Consider the following 17702-nt stretch of genomic DNA (forward strand, 5'->3'; position numbering starts at 1 on the left):
GTGTGGGTATATGGGGGCAGTCTGTAGAGAGGTGGGTGTGGGTATATGAGGGCAATCTGTATGGTGCTGGGTGTGGGTATATGGGGGCAGTCTGTAGAGAGATGGGTGTGGGTATATGGGGGCAATCTGTATGGTGCTGGGTGTGGGTATATGGGGGCAGTCTGTAGAGAGATGGGTGTGGGTATATGGGGGCAGTCTGTAGAGAGATGGGTGTGGGTATATGGGGGCAATCTGTATGGTGCTGGGTGTGGGTATATGGGGGCAGTCTGTAGAGAGGTGGGTGTGGGTATATGGGGGCAATCTGTATGGTGCTGGGTGTGGGTATATGGGGGCAGTCTGTAGAGAGATGGGTGGGGGTATATGGGGGCAATCTGTATGGTGCTGGGTGTGGGTATATGGGGGCAGTCTCTATGGTGCTGGGTGTGGGTATATGGGGCAGTCTGTAGAGAGATGGTGTGGGTATATGGGGGCAATCTGTATGGTGCTGGGTGTGGGTATATGGGGGCAGTCTCTATGGTGCTGGGTGTGGGTATATGGGGGCAGTCTGTAGAGAGGTGGGTGTGGGTATATGAGGGCAATCTGTATGGTGCTGGGTGTGGGTATATGGGGGCAGTCTGTAGAGAGATGGGTGTGGGTATATGGGGGCAATCTGTATGGTGCTGGGTGTGGGTATATGGGGGCAGTCTGTAGAGAGGTGGGTGTGGGTATATGGGGGCAATCTGTATGGTGCTGGGTGTGGGTATATGGGGGAAGTCTGTGGGAGATGGATGTGGGTATATGGGGGCAGTCTGTATGGTGCTGGATGTGGGTATATGGGGGTAATCTGTATGGTGCTTGGTGTGGGTATATGGGGGCAGTCTGTGGGAGATGGATGTGGGTATATGGGGGCAGTCTGTGGGAGATGGATGTGGGTATATGGGGGCAGTCTGTATGGTGCTGGGTGTGGATATATGGGGGCAGTCTGTATGGTGCTTGGTGTGGGTATATGGGGGCAGTCTGTGGGAGATGGATGTGGGTATATGGGGGGAGTCTGTATGGTGCTGGGTATGGGTATATGGGGCAGTCGTATGGTGCTTGGTGTGGGTATATGGGGGCAGTCTGTGGGAGATGGATGTGGGTATATGGGGGGAGTCTGTATGGTGCTTGGTGTGGGTATATGGGGGCAGTCTGTGGGAGATGGGTGTGGGTATATGGGGGGGAGTCTGTATGGTGCTGGGTATGGGTATATGGGGGCAGTCTGTGGGAGATGGATGTGGGTATATGGGGGGAGTCTGTATGGTGCTGGGTGTGGGTATATGGGGGCAGTCTGTATGGTGCTTGGTGTGGGTATATGGGGGCAGTCTGTATGGTGCTTGGTGTGGGTATATGGGGGCAGTCTGTGGGAGATGGATGTGGGTATATGGGGGGGAGTCTGTATGGTGCTTGGTGTGGGTATATGGGGGCAGTCTGTATGGTGCTTGGTGTGGGTATATGGGGGCAGTCTGTGGGAGATGGATGTGGGTATATGGGGGGAGTCTGGATGGTGCTGGGTATGGACATCATTGCACAATTTGTAGGATACATGATTTTTCTTTAACTGTGAACGCCAACTAACATTGTATTCCTGTTGTATTTGATGCCCTTTGCCATTAAATTGCTGCACTCTGACTGGGGATGAAATAACAGGCAGAAAAGGCAGCACTACACTGCATGCTGGGATTATACGTGAATATCTGTATCCGCCACTATTTCCCGTCTTTACATCTTCAGTATTGTCTGGTTTGAGGAATACTGTGCTAATTGGGAAAGATTTATAAAAATATCGCCAACAGATAATTGGGGCAACGTTTTAAAAGTGCAGCAATCACCATCGAGGCAAGTGAAATGTCCCATCATAATCTCTATAGCTCCAACATATTCCACAGCGCTTTACAATATTACAGAAGGTAATTGACTAAATAAAGTCGATGAGGAAGAAGGCCCTGCTCAAACGGTCTAGGAATTGGGGTAGAATAGCATAACATAAGTATGTAAGTTAAATGATTGGGAATTGTGCATTTCTAATTGAGTGAACACTCACCAAGTCACAGACAGATTGTTTAGCCTGTTCCCTAGGTGAGTAAAGGGGCCAACTGCACTTCTACCACGAAATTCCAGTCTACCTCCGAGCACCTGTCCATCAAACAGCAGGAGCCATGGCTAGCAATATAGAAACCAGTAAAAAGTTGCTCTATCTAGGCAACAATGGCTTTGCAGAACCCCTGGCCACGGAGAGAGCCTACGGAGCAGATGCTTTACAGGGCAAATATAGTGTATTTATGTAAAGTGCGCTTGCTGATGGCGCGGTTGTGTGATAAATACACAGATGTGAGCGTGTGTGTTTTTGTGTGAGTGGTTGTCCTAGCAGGCTGGTTTGGGCAAGCAGAGCTGAGCTGGCTTTACATTGATTTGTGTCCACAGCACAGCTGACGACCTCTATAGAGGAACACACATAATCAGCCCTGACGCAAATTAGATGGTTATTCGTTTTGAAAATTGACAGAAAAACAATAAAAAAGATGAAATGCTCCCAAATCAATAGATATAATGAAATTCAAATAATCCGAGAGATGAGGTCTCCATGGCAACTGATAATGTGGAAAAGAAAACAATTTAATAAAGGACAGACACACTTTGCAAACAGATTGGCAAAGGGGGGGCGGCGGGGGCCTGGTTACTGCGTCTCCGTGAAGGATCACTGTCCGTCCCAAGGACGGCTGCAATAATTAAGAGGGCCTTTCGGTCCAGAAAGTGCAGATTCAGGTTTTAATACACAAAATTATTTCAGGAGCAGTGAATCGGAAAGTCGTTTGTTTTGACCTTCCAGTGAGGCCTGCAGCAGGGCATGCCGGAGACGCCAGGGCTGGAAGGGCTGAGTTATGGCATATTTGTGTTTTTATAGAGCTGAGGGGAGGGGGAGAGGTTAAACAGTATTTACAGCTCACTTGTTTTCAGAAGGAGAAAGAAATCGAGTTTATGGGGAAAAATATACAAGAGGTGGATTGATTTTTATTTTTTTATTATTTTTTTTGTGGTTCCATGGTTAGGAAGCGTTGGGAAATATCGGGGGATTGTACTTTATATTCTCTCCTTACTGCCATACGGGGTATGATTGGCACCCAATATATCTCCCATATATTCTATTTCATTATAAAACATTTCACGATAACCTTGTTTTAATTTGTATATAAAACATGAAATTGGGGCTGTCCTGGTGACATACATGTTTTCCAACGTGCGTTTATGGGGCTATATTGCCCTGTATTGCTGATGAACTTGAAAGGTCATTTACCGTGGATTGGATGTTGATGGAAACTCATTTCTAAGCTCTATAATCCGGGAGGAGATAGAACACATTGCAGAATACCACTGGGTTAAGCTTTCCTCCTCTGGCCCCTAATAACCTTATTCTATATTTTGCTAAATTTAAATCATTGCTGCATGGGGGGATTCCTTTACCCAACTTCTGTCCTTGAGTTATTAGCCAAAAATGAAGCATTGAAGTCTTCTGTTACAAATGAGTTAGACACACAATCTCCCTGGCTGTACCCATCCCACCATGATGCCTTTTCTATCTTTGGAGCCCCCGGATGACGTCTCCTGAGACGGACAGTTTGGTTTCTATATGTTTAACATTTTCTGTTAATTTGACGTTAAATAGAAACATCAACACATTTTTTTTTAAGCTTTTTGAATTCTAAATGTTACAGTGTGCCCCAAAGATTGTATGTTTGTTTAGAGTTTAAAAGCATGAGTTGAGAGTAACAGTTATCGTACAGCGTTTGTGTATTTTCTTTAACTTATTGTACTAGCAGCAGACGTGTGGCAATCCACATGTTTATGTAGTCCTGAGTATTTCTCTGTGTGAAACAAAAACATTCTTTGTTTTTAAATGAGCGTGTTCCTAATTTCTATGTGTATGGGATATATACTCTCATCTCATTACATACACCAGTGTGGTGCCGGGCTGGGCCGGACTCGACTTCTACTCTCTACAAAACAGGCAAAGGTACCGTGTTGGGTTGAGGTTGTGGGACTGTGGATTAAACAGAAGTCACTGTCCTTTGATGGTCTGCATGTTGCAGGAGACAATCACTAACGGATTAAACGCAACCTTTTTTGTCCATGAATGTTATAAAGAGCATTTAAATATCCGTTGGCTTTCTGTCATCTTTAGTGATCTGACCATTCTCCTCGGTCCTGTCATTAAAAAATAGGTTATGTCAACAACACAGCTTCCTGACAATTGCCTGTGTTTATTGCACCATTCTCTGTTCGTTCTAACGACAGTATTGCATGAAAATGCTGACTGATTTTGATAAAATGGAACCACCGCAGTCACTTAGCTCATATGTCATGCCCATTCTATTTGGTTAAATCTCTAGCCGTGTCAACATACTTTATATACGGAGTTACTCTACGTGATTCCCATTCAAGTTTAACTAAACTCCCCCTCTATGAACTCTGTTGGGGGAATATTTGTTAAAGTACCTATATGTGCGGCCACAGCTACATCCAACTCCCCGGTACAGTTTAACATAATCTCGGTGGGATTTGTTGAAGTTACTACCAAAGCTGAGCAGTGCTTCGTTCATTATGTCTCCATAGCTCTAATGGAGGCCATAGTCGCCATAACCACTTACTTTAGTTTTACAATTGCATAAGGAAAAATCTATTGAAAAATCACCAAGTTACACTTTGAGAACAAGTAAAGTTTCCAACACCCTCCAAAGTATACTTGCAAAAGCAAATCAACCCTGTTTAGTTTTTCATGTTGTGGACATGAGAGTTCTTGTAGTCTCTGTGTGGATGAATACACTCTGTGCTCACATTGAGAATGTTAAAATACGTAAATAACGTTAAGCCCAAGTCAAGAAACTATAAGAATTGGCAACATTCCCCCAGAATACCATGGAGACATATACAAACGCTCACATCAGGAGCTTTTCAATTAAAATCTCCTGTTTTTGTAATTTCATTCAGCAAATGGCTAATGCATTATGCACAACCTTTATACCAAAGTAAATGTTTCTAAACCCCAAAAATCCAGGGGTGCAACATCCAAATTTGGAGATGACCCAAACATTATGGAAATTATTTTCTTATTTCCATATGGTTTCTACGATAATATGTCAGGGATTTAAACATTTGAGGAATGTAGTGATATTGTCTCACAGTTCCCAACACATATTGCCAGTATATAACCTGTATTCCCCTGTTCACGCCAGTTCCAGTGACTGGCACCCGTTATTAAGATGTGGCTGAGATTTAGCGGCTCAGTCGATGTCCTGGGAAGGGGATACATTTTAAAGAAGAAATATGTGCTTTCTTAAGCAGTGCTCACACTGAATGAAATGTTCAGAAGTCTCGCCAAGGGGTAACTCTTTATTTCCAAGCAGGGAGTTCACAGTCACACAGACATAGCTATAAAGCAGAGTTCAGGGAGCTGACAGCCGGCCCTGGATTAGGAAATCTATAACTCACTGCTCCCCCAAAGCCCCCCAAGACAGCATGATTTACTGATATGGAGTGGGAGGAGGGATGCCTAGAATAATGGGAGCTGGGACACTGGCAGTGACGGTGGTAAAGGAAGAACAATGGCATTTAATGGACTGCAATGCAGGAGTCTATGTCCCTATTAGCGGAGGACGTGATGTACACAGTGCGGTCACACAATATGCTGGGTATTAACAGAGGGCATTGGAATGGGCCTTGTTTAAACAGGAGACACGGCTGCCCACTAATTATAGTGTCTATAGACAAACGCTACATTGTAATGAGACTAAGCCTGCGGCCAGGGATGTCATAGATCAAAAAATTTCAACTTCATTCTTCAACTATTTATTTTTTACTCTAATAAAAGAAGAACCGAGATGATGTGACAAAGTCCATAACAACTGAACCGCTATTTCAATCTCAGCCATTGCAGTAGAAGGACCCGTGCCATGGGCAGTACGGGCAACCCACCTTCATAAGCCAAGAGACCAGCTATCTGCCTTCCAGACTGTATGAGCGACCATTTAGTAAATCTTAGTTACCAGACACTATATATATATATGGGCTAGTATACAGATTGTATAGTGGGGCAATAATTAATTCAGGCTATATAAGGGGGCAGTTAGTGAATGATATGACAGCGGTCCCTATACCCAGGGTGGATTTAAGGCTGTGTAAGGGGACAGTTAGTGAATGATATGACAGCGGTCCCTATACCCGGGGTGGATTTAAGGCTGTGTAATGGGACAGTTAGTGAATGATATAACAGCGGTCCCTATACCCGGGGTGGATTTAAGGCTGTGTAAGGGGACAGTTAGTGAATGATATGACAGCGGTCCCTATACCCGGGGTGGATATAAGGCTGTGTAAGGGGACAGTTAGTGAATGATATGACAGTGGTCCCTATACCTGGGGTGGATTTAAGGCTTTATATAGAGGTAGGGGAATCTTGCAGCTTAATTCTGTGACAGGTCAGGATGTGCCCCTGGGTATTGCAAACCATTCAGGAGACACTGAAAATTTCTCAGGACCTGCCGCTAAAGATTGAATATTTCTTTGAAATGAGAAACGATTCTCCAATGGATTTGAAGAGCTGTGCAATGAATGTCACCTCCCTTTCAGTTTCTGATGCCCGCTGATTTGAATATTTATAAATATCAGTAAATTATTTATCGGGGCAATCTGCTGTATCATTTAACAATTGCTTTTAACACTTTGTGTTCTTCAGCTGTTCTGGAACGGCGCCTAGCTCCACTACTTCAATCTACAAATAGGGATACCTGAAATTTATAGATGAATCTGTGTCATTTCCTGTGTAAAATACATTTATAGCACATGCATCTCTACTACTAATAAAGAACCAACAATCAAGATGGGTCACTTCATGTTTGTTACCAATTTGTTGTATAATTTTAAAACATGCAGTGATATTAACAAATATGCTTGTCTTGTGCAACTGTATTATTTGAAAAGAATATATATATATATATATCATGTTTGGGTACTGAAAAAATATCCCAAGAATTTTCTAAAATTAATATTTAATTATGTTCTGAGATGTAACTGTAGGTGACAAGGCAATATGTTTAAATACAGTTATATTCAGTTTGAGAATTGTGGAAGGTCTAGCTTGCTTGAACTGTGACTCCCATTGCGGCTGAGGTAACAGGAGCTGTCATGTTCTTAAATACTGGATTATCACATATACCAAAACTCAGGACGCAGTGCTGTGTTTGTGTCTCAATGGCATGCGGCTCTGTATGCCCACAGACAACAAGAGATTGCAGTACCACTCTCTGTACGTTGCCCTGTTGATTGCTACGTTTGTGTAATAAGTCTGTGAATGCCAGTTTGTATGGTGCTCCCCTGAGGTCAACTTGGCACAGTGCTACAGAGGCGACAGGTCCGGGTATTGCCAAAGGTACATATGGCACCACTTAGGGGTGAATAGTCTGGACTGAAGGGGGAAAATCTCTTTATCAGACAAGACTACTGTAATTAGGTTTGCCTAAAAAAAATTCACAATATTAAATATTTTATTTTGTGTTAATAGGCGATGAAAGTGGCAGCATTAGGATGAGGATGATAGGAATATTTTGGATTCCATAACTGTATTAGTGATATATTTTATTCCCAGGTAAATTGGAACCTATGAGAAGAAAATATATTGTCGTACTCTTCTGTAGACTAGATAAGCACGGCGTGGCCTGGGTGATTTTATAGGCAACAAATTGGCTGGTTTTGAGTTAAATCTAAGAGAGCTGGAAGTTTGCTTTGGAGACAGGGACCTTAGCTGATCCCATTATTGCTAATCAGTTGCGTGGGTCAGTTTACTCCCCGTCAGCAGTCTACAAACTCCTGGCTGCCCCATTCTCAGAAAAAGAATCCAACAATACAGAAAATACAGACGCAATATACATATCTCGATTGGACAAAATGAGGCTCTGTTTGCAGCTATATCGCTATTAATTTGAAGCCTCACTGTGAGAGAAATCCCCATGGTCGTCGGCAAGGGATCGCACAAATTCAAGGTCGTTTCCTGAACTAAAAGCAATAATGTGTTTTATTGATAAACTGTACAGCAGAGTGCTGTGTGCTGTATACACAGAAATACAGAGTCGTGCTATTAGGACAGCACATTGTTTTATGGGTCCTTGTCACATACCCTCAGAAATACAGGGAGACGCTCAGCCTCTGGGAAGACACACAGTTACATGTAAGCTACAATTTTCTATAATGCCTAAAGACTTTGTGGGAAATGTCAATAAAACAAAAATCTACAGTACCCAGATTGTGAACTGACTTGAGTGTTTCTATGAGACGACAAGCAAGGTAGGTTCCCAAGAGGGTTCGCTTCGATGGAATACCCATGGGCAGATTGTGTGCGGTTCTACGGAAAACGCAAACTGAACTTAAAAAAAAAAAAGCAACGGCAACAAGTTCCGTTCAATTCAGCTGCAAATTTAAATTGCCATCTAGGCTATCAAACAAATGGTCCCCTCGTGCCCTCGAATAAACAGCCTCCCCTAGGTATGTCCCCCAGAGATAGATCATAGGTGGCTAAACCAGGCACCCCGCTTATTTTCCACTTGATACTTAGAAATGCAATTCAGAAAAAGGCTTGCCACCACTGGCAGAGGTGGAGAGGTGCTCAGACAGCCACCAATCACAGTAAACACGTCCGGTTAAATCTTGGTCGATTCTTGGGAGTTGCTGTTGCAGTAGGGAGGCAGATAAAGGGTGCAATCATTGTTTGGAGCATTGTTTGAAGAGGAAGCTCTGTGTGTAAATACGGTAGTTGGTGGAATGAGATGAAAAAGTTCAGTTTGACAGGCCGAGTTTATAAATGTCTTCCTTATATTGATGTGAAATAAAATCATTTTTGTTTCGCTAAAATTAAATAAAACGGGATGTTTACTTTAACAGAGCAATAATAAACTTGGCTGATTTAAGTAGAAGAGACACGGAGGGTTTTGTTATTGACTCTTTAAATGCCAGTGTGCACATTGCTCGATGCTCAGATCATTAAAAAGGTTAAACATCGTTTTTCCAGCCTCGTATATCATATTAGATAGAGTGTTTCTAAACACGCAATGTGGGAGAGGTGAATATTTCTGTCCTAAAACATGAACCTCTATAGTTAATATTCCTCTGCCCCTCGATGGAGAGTTTTATGATGTCAGCCAACGTGAGGAAAACAATTGCAATTTTTCGGAGTATAATAGAAGAGCTGCCTTGTGAATAGTGACGGATTTAAAAAAGGACATTTCACAAATTGTAAGTGAGCAGAGTTTTCTATAAAATCACACACCTTTATAAGTAGCGTTCTAGGTGGGGGTTTTATTTTTGTTATTTCACAGCTTTTTCGGTGGTACACTTTTGGTTAGTTATCTTTGCAGCAGACAAAGCTGTCCACGTGGTGGTCTTGGTGTTGTTGAGGGGTTCGTACATTAATGTTTCTCCAAAGGTCCATCCGGACTGACTGTATCCATTTCTCAACATTCCTTCCGTCTACCCTGAGCACTTCGCTCACCCTTCTCCAGCTTTCAATCATCTCAGATCTTTTATCATTGTCACTCACCCCCCCAGTCAGGCTGTCTCAGGGGGTTAGCGGACAAATTCTACTTTCACTTGCGAGTCTCTGCACAGTCACTTGCAAGGTGCAGATTGCATACGGCAGGCTTTCTGCGTTAAACAGAGAAGCACTGGATATTAGACCATTGCTGGAGGAAAATGTATCAGTGGAGATAGATTGCTACCTAGCTACGAGCGCTGGTCTGTCTGTCTCAGACCCACATCTTGTAAACCTCCACTCATATTACAGGACCTGTCAAGAGTTTAAGTTGTGCAGTAGTCGCTTTGGCACATTGACATGTTTAACCTCCTGTGTGTTGCTGCTGCTCTGTCAGGTTAGCGGATTATAGCTTGGAGAGCACTGTAGGGGGTCTGACTTACCCCCACTGCATTGCCGGCAAGATTCTGGTTAAACAGACAGGGTGATCCCCTCTGAGCTGCAGATTTGTATCACTTGCAGAGGTCGCATCGAGCGAGTAGCGGGTCACTAATTGATAGCTTTGCGTGTGTTTTTTTTTACTAGCAGCTTAGAACTAATAATGTGTTTTCTAATCTTGTGCTGAACAACAGTACGAAAGCTCATAACACTGCAAAGCACAGAATTAAGGTTATTCTATAGTATGGTTTGCAAAGTAAAAAGCCTTTGTAGATTTCTAAAGGAGTTTGTATCTTTAAGTAGTATAACCGCTCTATGTTTGCACCAGATTTGCCTATTTGTAAATACATTTCCTAGACCTACATGCCAGGGCTCTATGGCCACCTAGATCCTTAGATCTGAAGTGCTTGAATGTGTTACCATGTTGGTGCAATAATTTTGTGACTAAATTTTGTGCAAGCAGTAAATGTCTCTCTCTCTTTCTTGGTTTCTTCCTCCTCTTTAGCTGAAAGAGGTGTTTGCACTGACGCAACCTCAGGAAAGCCGAAGATGGCTGCCAAACGAAAAGGCGGCCTGAAACTAAATGCAATCTGTGCCAAACTCAGCCGGCAGGTGGTCTCGGAACATGGGTCAGATCTAGGAGATGCGGAGCCAGGGCCCCTGGACAGCAGTGACAGAGAAGGTGAAGCAGATCCCACGGAGGGTCTCAACACTGATCAGCGGAGTGCAGAGGAGGACAAGCGGCGCAGGGAGGTGATAGAAAAATGGGTCAATGGAGAATATACAGACGAACCTCCTGAGAGGAAGGTGAAAGAGTTCAAAAGGATAGGTGTTGCAGAGCTGCCTCCTGAAGGTGTCTACATGGTACAGCCCAAGGGGTGCAGCGATGAAGAAGACAACACCGAGGACCCAAAAATCACCCAAAGCAACAGATACCCGGAGGAAAAGGAGTCAGATAGGACTGTCTCTAAGGACGCTACAGAGGCAGCTGCAAAACTAACCTCAGGGGCATCCTCAGGTAAGTGACCCTTGGCATTAATTAAACTCTAGTGGCAGAAATCTTTAGAGTGCCCAAATCGGCCCAACACAATAACTAGTCTAAGCCTTCGATGCAATAAGCCTTATTGTATTCCCAGTTTGAGACCCTGCTCTGTGCTACTGGGAGAATGCGGCATACAGGGCATTATCCCCGAGGAGGCCGACACAGAGTGTGGGTTTTGTGCTAGATCGCTGCTTGCCTGTTATTGGCGGCCAGACTGCTGGCTCTGACTGGCAGTGCAAGCCTCATAATTATGCATGAAGATATAAACAGAGCTGTTTAATTATCCTTCACAACATCAGTGACAAAGTAATTAACAAACATTGTGAGATCAATGGGAAGATGTGTGACCTTCAACAGACGCCCATAGCAAAGCATTTCCCTCGAAAGGGACAAGGTGACTCCACTCATACGAAGACAGGGCCACACATAGACATGCAAGCCATATTCAGTGCCAAGGTGCTGGGTGCACTACTGACTGGGGATCCCAGAAGCCCGCACCAAGCCTCCTTCCAAATTTAGCTTGTGTCAGCGTGGATCCCGCACAGTGAGTCCCCTGACATCGCACCAGGTCACAGCAGGAGTCGGATTTAAAGCTCACAAACACCAAGCATTTTAAACAGGCCTGCACCTCCAGCCGAGCTGTTCATGGTATTTAAAGATGGCATGATGTCTATATAGTAAAACAAATTCCTAAATCTATTATTAGAGATACAGTATTGATAGAATTGTTCATCACAGCATCCTTTTAATAGCAGCCAGATGTCTCATCTAACCTGCAGAAAAACATTTCACACTGGGCTTTATCCACTAAACTGGTCATTTTGGAGAATTGATAAGTTTTGAGGAAACAAAATAAATATTTCTAACTTAAAATTTGCTGTCTTTAACCAATAAAAAGGTGATTATTCAATACACTGGTTGCTGGATTGGACTGACCAACATTAGGGAGAGGGATTGGTTATATTTTATATATAAACGTAAGCTGACTGGGAATAGAGACATTATATGACACACTGTTTAGTAAATCCAGTTATTATAACCATTATTTTAGTACAGGCATTCAGCAAAGCTTTGATTCTGTCATTTTTGTACAATACGGATGGTGGAGATGACAAGGCAGGCCCCTTTACTGAAGTTTTTGAACATTTTGGAATTTCTATGGATAGAATCTCACTGAACATTATCAGTGATGCCAAAACTTCCCAAATGTTAGGTAATAATTGATGTATTTCTAAAGAAAAGGAAATGTATTAGCAGTCTGCGGGATAACATTAAAAGTAAGAAGTAATGATTTATGGATCACTTATTGATCACACTGCAGTTTAGCACCACTCTGTATCCCTAATGTTGTGTCCTAATCAATAAAGGCAAGAGGCTGAATGATGTTATAGAGTGAGGTAACAATGTGAGTCACTGTCCTATAAATATTGTTCATATTACACATTAACTTTACCCAGATCCCCCTCCTTAATCAGGGCACAGTGTGCATATAGAAAGTCTGCATACTGTGTATTGCACGCGCACAGCTTTATGAGGCCACACAGGTAAATTTACGAAGCTCCCTATGTCTTGACAGACAGGACTTGGCTCCACTTCCAGCAAAATGACTTTTTCTTCATAATAGGCCAAAGAGAGCGCAGATACATTTTATGAAAACTTTGTTTAATGTACTGAAAAGCCATCGTTGAGAACATTTATTGAATTGATTTTCCTGCCATTGATGAACTCTATTTTATTCTACTCCAGTATTAATTACCTTCATTTTTTTTTTTCTTTTTTCAAACAAATTAATTTAAGTCATAAAACGTGAGACAGACGTGTGGGGAAGGATAAGACTATCTCTGTGTCTGGCCATTAACACTGAGCATTTGCCTCTTCTTTTCACACAGGAGAAGCCTCGTCTTTGCGTGAATATGCAGCCAACACAATGAGCGAATTCCTTGGCATGTTTGGGTACACGCAGCCCAATGTACGCGATGAACTGGCAAAGAAGATTAGCTTTGAGAAGATCAATGCTGCTACCTCACAGTCCATCTCTGCAGAAGACCTCCTCAGCAAGCGGGCCAGATTCTCCAAATATGAGGAGTATATCCGGAAATTGAAGGCTGGCGAAAACCTTGCCTGGCCTACCCAGGTGACAAAGTGTGAAGAACTTAACTCTAAAAACCTTCAGGCCAAGGATGCTGTAGGCCAGCAACCAGCACTGCAGCCACTGCCCGCTAGGGTCCCTGGGCATGAGGCAGCCATTCTTCCAGAGTCAAAAACCACTGTTTTACCCCTGCCCACTGCTGGCAGCTCCCACATGCAAAGCCTAATATCCCGACCTTCCAAATACGACTTTTTCATTCAGAAGTTAAAAACGGGAGAGTCCTTAAAGACGCAGAATGGGAACACCTACAAGAAGCCCTCGAAGTACGATTTAGAGAATGTCAAGTATCTTCACCTCTTTAAACCGGGAGAGGGGAACCAAGATATGGGAGGCTCCATAGCTTTTAAGACAGGAAAAGTGGGACGCCCTTCAAAATATGATGTGCGCAATATTCAGAAGCCTATCCCACAAAAGGCAGCTGCAGTTGTCCCCAGCTTATCCCCAGCACCCATCACAAGCACTCCTGCCCCCCCTGTGCCAGCAGCAGAGCAGCCTGTGACTTTACCCTTCAACACTCCTGAATATATGAAGTCTACCTTCTCTAAGACAGACTCTATCACTACAGGGACAGTCTCCACAGTCAAGTAAGCATCATCAGACTTGTAATGATTGACTTGAGCCATTCTCAGCTCACTTGTTTTGGGCAGGCGTTGTTAGAAAGCTAGCTCCACCATACAGCATGTCCTAGTGGACACTAGGTGCACCAGGTGTAGAAATCTAATGGTCAAATGCGAGGAGATGCAAAAAAGCAGAAATATAGATAATTTCAAGATGTGTGCTGGATATGTAACATATATGATCCTTGTAGTATGTAACTAAATAATATGGACATTCATTTTTAGCAAGCACAGACAGTCAATAGGACTGTGTGGTGAGTTTATCAGGTGTAATGGGCAGATAGCTAGAGGATAAGTTTGGGTCGCTGTCAGGGAGGAGTAATACAGGTTTGGGTCATTGGCCGGGAGGAGTTATTCAGGTTTGGGTCGCTGCTTGGGAGGAGTACTTCAAGTTTGGGTCACTGTCTGGAAGGAGTATGGGCTTTGGTATAAGGGTACAATTATGGTAGTCCGTGATTACTGGATATGAGGGATGTGTTACAGTGTGCATGGAGAACCGATAAAGAAAGGACCTTGGACCAGTGATTGCCATATCTGGTACTGTAGATGATTGTGAACTATATTACCCATTAGAAGGCTGGCTAAGCATCATGGCAAATGTAGTTCAGAAACCTCTTTGGTGTCCAGCTTGCCCATCTCTGGGAAGGTGTTTCTAGATAAGAGCTGGGTTAGTGGCAATGTACGTAATTTAGACAAAGTTGGGCTTGGGGATTTTTGGGTAAAGGTTACTAACATCCAGATCCGGGAGTGTGGCACGAGACGGAGCTGGGTAGGGCGCTGAATGGACTCTAACCAGCTCTGCCCTGTCTTTCTCACCAGGAATGGACTGCCCCCAGACAAGCCCCCAGAAGATGTAAATATTTACCAGAAATATATTGCCAGGTATGGAGATGGGGAGAGTCGATTCTGCCTGTAGGTCCATGTCACAGACTCTGCCATTTCTCTTTAACATCCTCACTAACCTTTCACCCTAATGGGTCAGGGAGATCAGACACCAATGCCTGGAAACCACTCTGCCAATTGGCAGACTGTGTGCATCGGTGTGAAATGATTGCATGGCGTGTGTATTTGCATGTGTGTTTCCATACCAGTTAGTCAATTATTATTGGCCCAATCAGTGTTTGTAAAGTTGATCCCCTGCACGCCCTAGGATTTGTCTGTTTCGATAGACCGGATATATCTATCAGCCCATTCAGATACCTTTCTCTCTCTCTTTCTCTCTCTTTCTACTCTTCCCTGTACACATTCTGTCCATCTCTGTCTCCTTCTTTGCTTCCTTTTGCACCTGGCCTCCCTAACGGATTATCTTCCCTTTCCTGCAGATTTTCAGGTAGCCAACACTGTGGACACATTCACTGCGCATATCAATACCGCGAACACTACCATTGCCTGGATCCAGAATGTAATTACCAGGTGAGCCTCTTACCCCTAGTACAGGCTGCACTACTGCTGCATCTTACTCCTAGCGTTAAGGCTTATAATAGATACACAGATTGCAAAGGTTTCTCAGAGCTGGTCATTGCAGCCAACTAACCAACGATAATGTTCAGGTTTGACGGTTTAAAACGTCTAAAGGAGCCACAGTGTGACAGATGTATCCATTACTTACAGGGAAAAATCATTGGTTAAAGGGGTGTCAAAAGAAAACCCACCACGTATTCCTCCCATGATACTTTGCCAGCCTTTGGGGGGTCTACCTTTTGGCTATCCCTTTCTTGTATAAAGTAACAAAATATGGTATTTTTTATTAATTCATTTAAAGTAAATCACGCAGTGTGTGCCCAAACCCTTTTATTCAACTTTAACCCCTTAAGGACACATGACATTCCCTTTTATTCCAGAAGTTTGGTCCTTAAGGGGTTACGGTGCACATTTTCACTGCTCAGTTGCCATCTTCTTTTCTGGAAAAACACCCACACAGAGCAGAGGATTGGCTGTTGTAATGCCATAGCCTAAAGCAAGAATGTTTATCCACATGTAGCATTAGGCAAAAGCTGCGATACTGCACTGAGAGCTCTACATTTCCCTAAATGAGCCTTTTTACTGAAACTGACCCTTCTTGTGATCTTCTTTCAGAGATTCACCAGTAAGCAAGACGTGATCCGACATTACAATATGCACAAGAAGCGGGACAACTCCCTTCAGCACGGCTTCATGCGTTTCAGCCCATTGGATGATTGCAGCGTTTACTACCACGGCTGTCACCTTAACGGCAAAAGCACACATTATCACTGTATGCAGGTAACTTCCCCATGGGCCCATGAGGATTGTGGGACATGTAGGTCCGTCACAGCCTGTTGGTCAATAACCGAAGGAGAGACCAGCAATGTTTCAATCAAGTTTGGCAACAGATCGTATTCTCCATTGCTGATTCTGTGACTGGCAAAGTGTTATGGGAAATGTAGTCCAGCATACATTCTCCCTGTTTTCTAGGCTTACTGTCTGATTATCTGTAATTACGGTAGTTTAGCACCCTGCTCTGTTATTCCAGATCCACCATTGCCACACCTTCCACTTTGGTGCAGTTGCAGGTCCAATCAAGTCTTGCTTCTAACCATTTAGGCTACACCCTATCCTGCTGCCTCGTCTACCAGCCACCCTATTACTTCTAGATAACTTTAATCTCTGTCTACTTTACCCCACATTACACTGCACTGACCCGTGCATGGCATGAGCTGTACAATATTTACATTCATTCTGATGATCTGTACCATGTTATCACTGCAACTCCCATCACGCTTAATCAGAATCAAGTAGGTTTCACAGTCATGTGTAAAGACTATTTTAATTGCAATTGATGAACAACACTATAGAGCTTTAATATATAAATATATTAATTTCTATATGTTAGGAGACTTACAAATACCTAATACCATATTGCAAATTCCTGCACTTTACACAAATATTCAAATGAGAAAAAAATATGAATGGAAAATGCAAATCCCTTCCTCAAGGTGATACGGTAATCACGTTCTCTCTGCTCCCAGGGTGGCCTGATTGCTAAGATCTGTCTGGGAGTGGGAGCTTTCACTGGATGTCTATCAGTCAATGATTGTTGAATAAAAGTTTTCAAAGGAACGGGCAGTGAATTTTTGTGCACACTGTTTGCTATTGTTTGCTCACAGCAGCTACAGAACCTCGAGGAAGCCTAGTCCTGCTAAGCAGTTACTAACCTCGACTGTCTGCACGCTCTGGGTTCACGACAATAATAGGTGTGATTAAAAAAATTGAGTAGCTTTTGCAGGACGCACTTTCTTTATGTCCTTAATTGGTGTGGATAAATTTCAGTTCCTTGTTTATACAAAGCCCACATTTTTCAGTCTTTAGCACCAAGTGCCACATTGCAAGTTATCCCTCAGCCGCTTTTTGTTTAATTCTATTTTTCCTCGCTGATCCCGTGGTGGGTTCTGCTTTTTTTCAAGGTGTCACCACTGAGTAGGTTTTATACTGCAAACAGCTGGGAAGGGGTTTTTTTTTCGCTCTATTTTTTTTCTTTTTTTGGGTATTTGTCAGGCTTTTGTTATTGTCTGCTCTCATCAACCTGCTGGTGGGTTGGGAGTGACAGAAGGAAGGCACAAGAGGTACTGCTGAGTATATTATTTTTCCCTGTCGTTTGAGATGGAGCAGACCCTGGCACTCATCTCCTGATTTTTCCCCTCGCCTGCCGCATTTTCAGATTCCGCAGCTTTTTTTTTTACTCAATATGGCAAAGTTGCCCGCTTTGCCTGGAGACATATGCCAGAAGAAGGACAAGTTGAACATTCCATTACGTGACGTGTGCTTGGCGGTAAGATGAGCTTGTGTATCGTGCTACTGCAGACACCCCAACACGGGCAGTATCTGGTCCATCTCAGCACTTCAGTTTCAAAACATTAACATCTTATTAGGAGCAATAATCGCAAAAACATCCAGTTGGTCTTGGAACATTTC

The 17702-nt window shown here is 43.4% G+C and overlaps 1 protein-coding gene across 5 annotated transcripts in view; it reads left to right on the forward strand.

Moving 5' to 3' along the window:
* Window positions 1-17702, forward strand: part of CASZ1 (castor zinc finger 1) — a 265091-nt gene that overhangs the window by 234316 nt on the left and 13073 nt on the right. For 4 of the 5 annotated variants that reach the window (XM_063436193.1, XM_063436195.1, XM_063436194.1 and 1 more), the window contains 5 exons: window positions 10470-10982; window positions 12896-13739; window positions 14592-14654; window positions 15095-15185; window positions 15849-16013. In XM_063436193.1, coding sequence (XP_063292263.1) covers window positions 10514-10982; window positions 12896-13739; window positions 14592-14654; window positions 15095-15185; window positions 15849-16013 — 1632 coding nt within the window. In that variant the 5' untranslated portion in view covers window positions 10470-10513. The remainder of the gene's footprint in view (window positions 1-10469; window positions 10983-12895; window positions 13740-14591; window positions 14655-15094; window positions 15186-15848; window positions 16014-17702) is intronic. The other variant, XM_063436192.1, reaches the window with a different exon arrangement.

The sequence above is a fragment of the Pelobates fuscus genome, chromosome 11 (genome assembly GCF_036172605.1).
Source record: "Pelobates fuscus isolate aPelFus1 chromosome 11, aPelFus1.pri, whole genome shotgun sequence".
Taxonomy (NCBI): domain Eukaryota; kingdom Metazoa; phylum Chordata; class Amphibia; order Anura; family Pelobatidae; genus Pelobates; species Pelobates fuscus.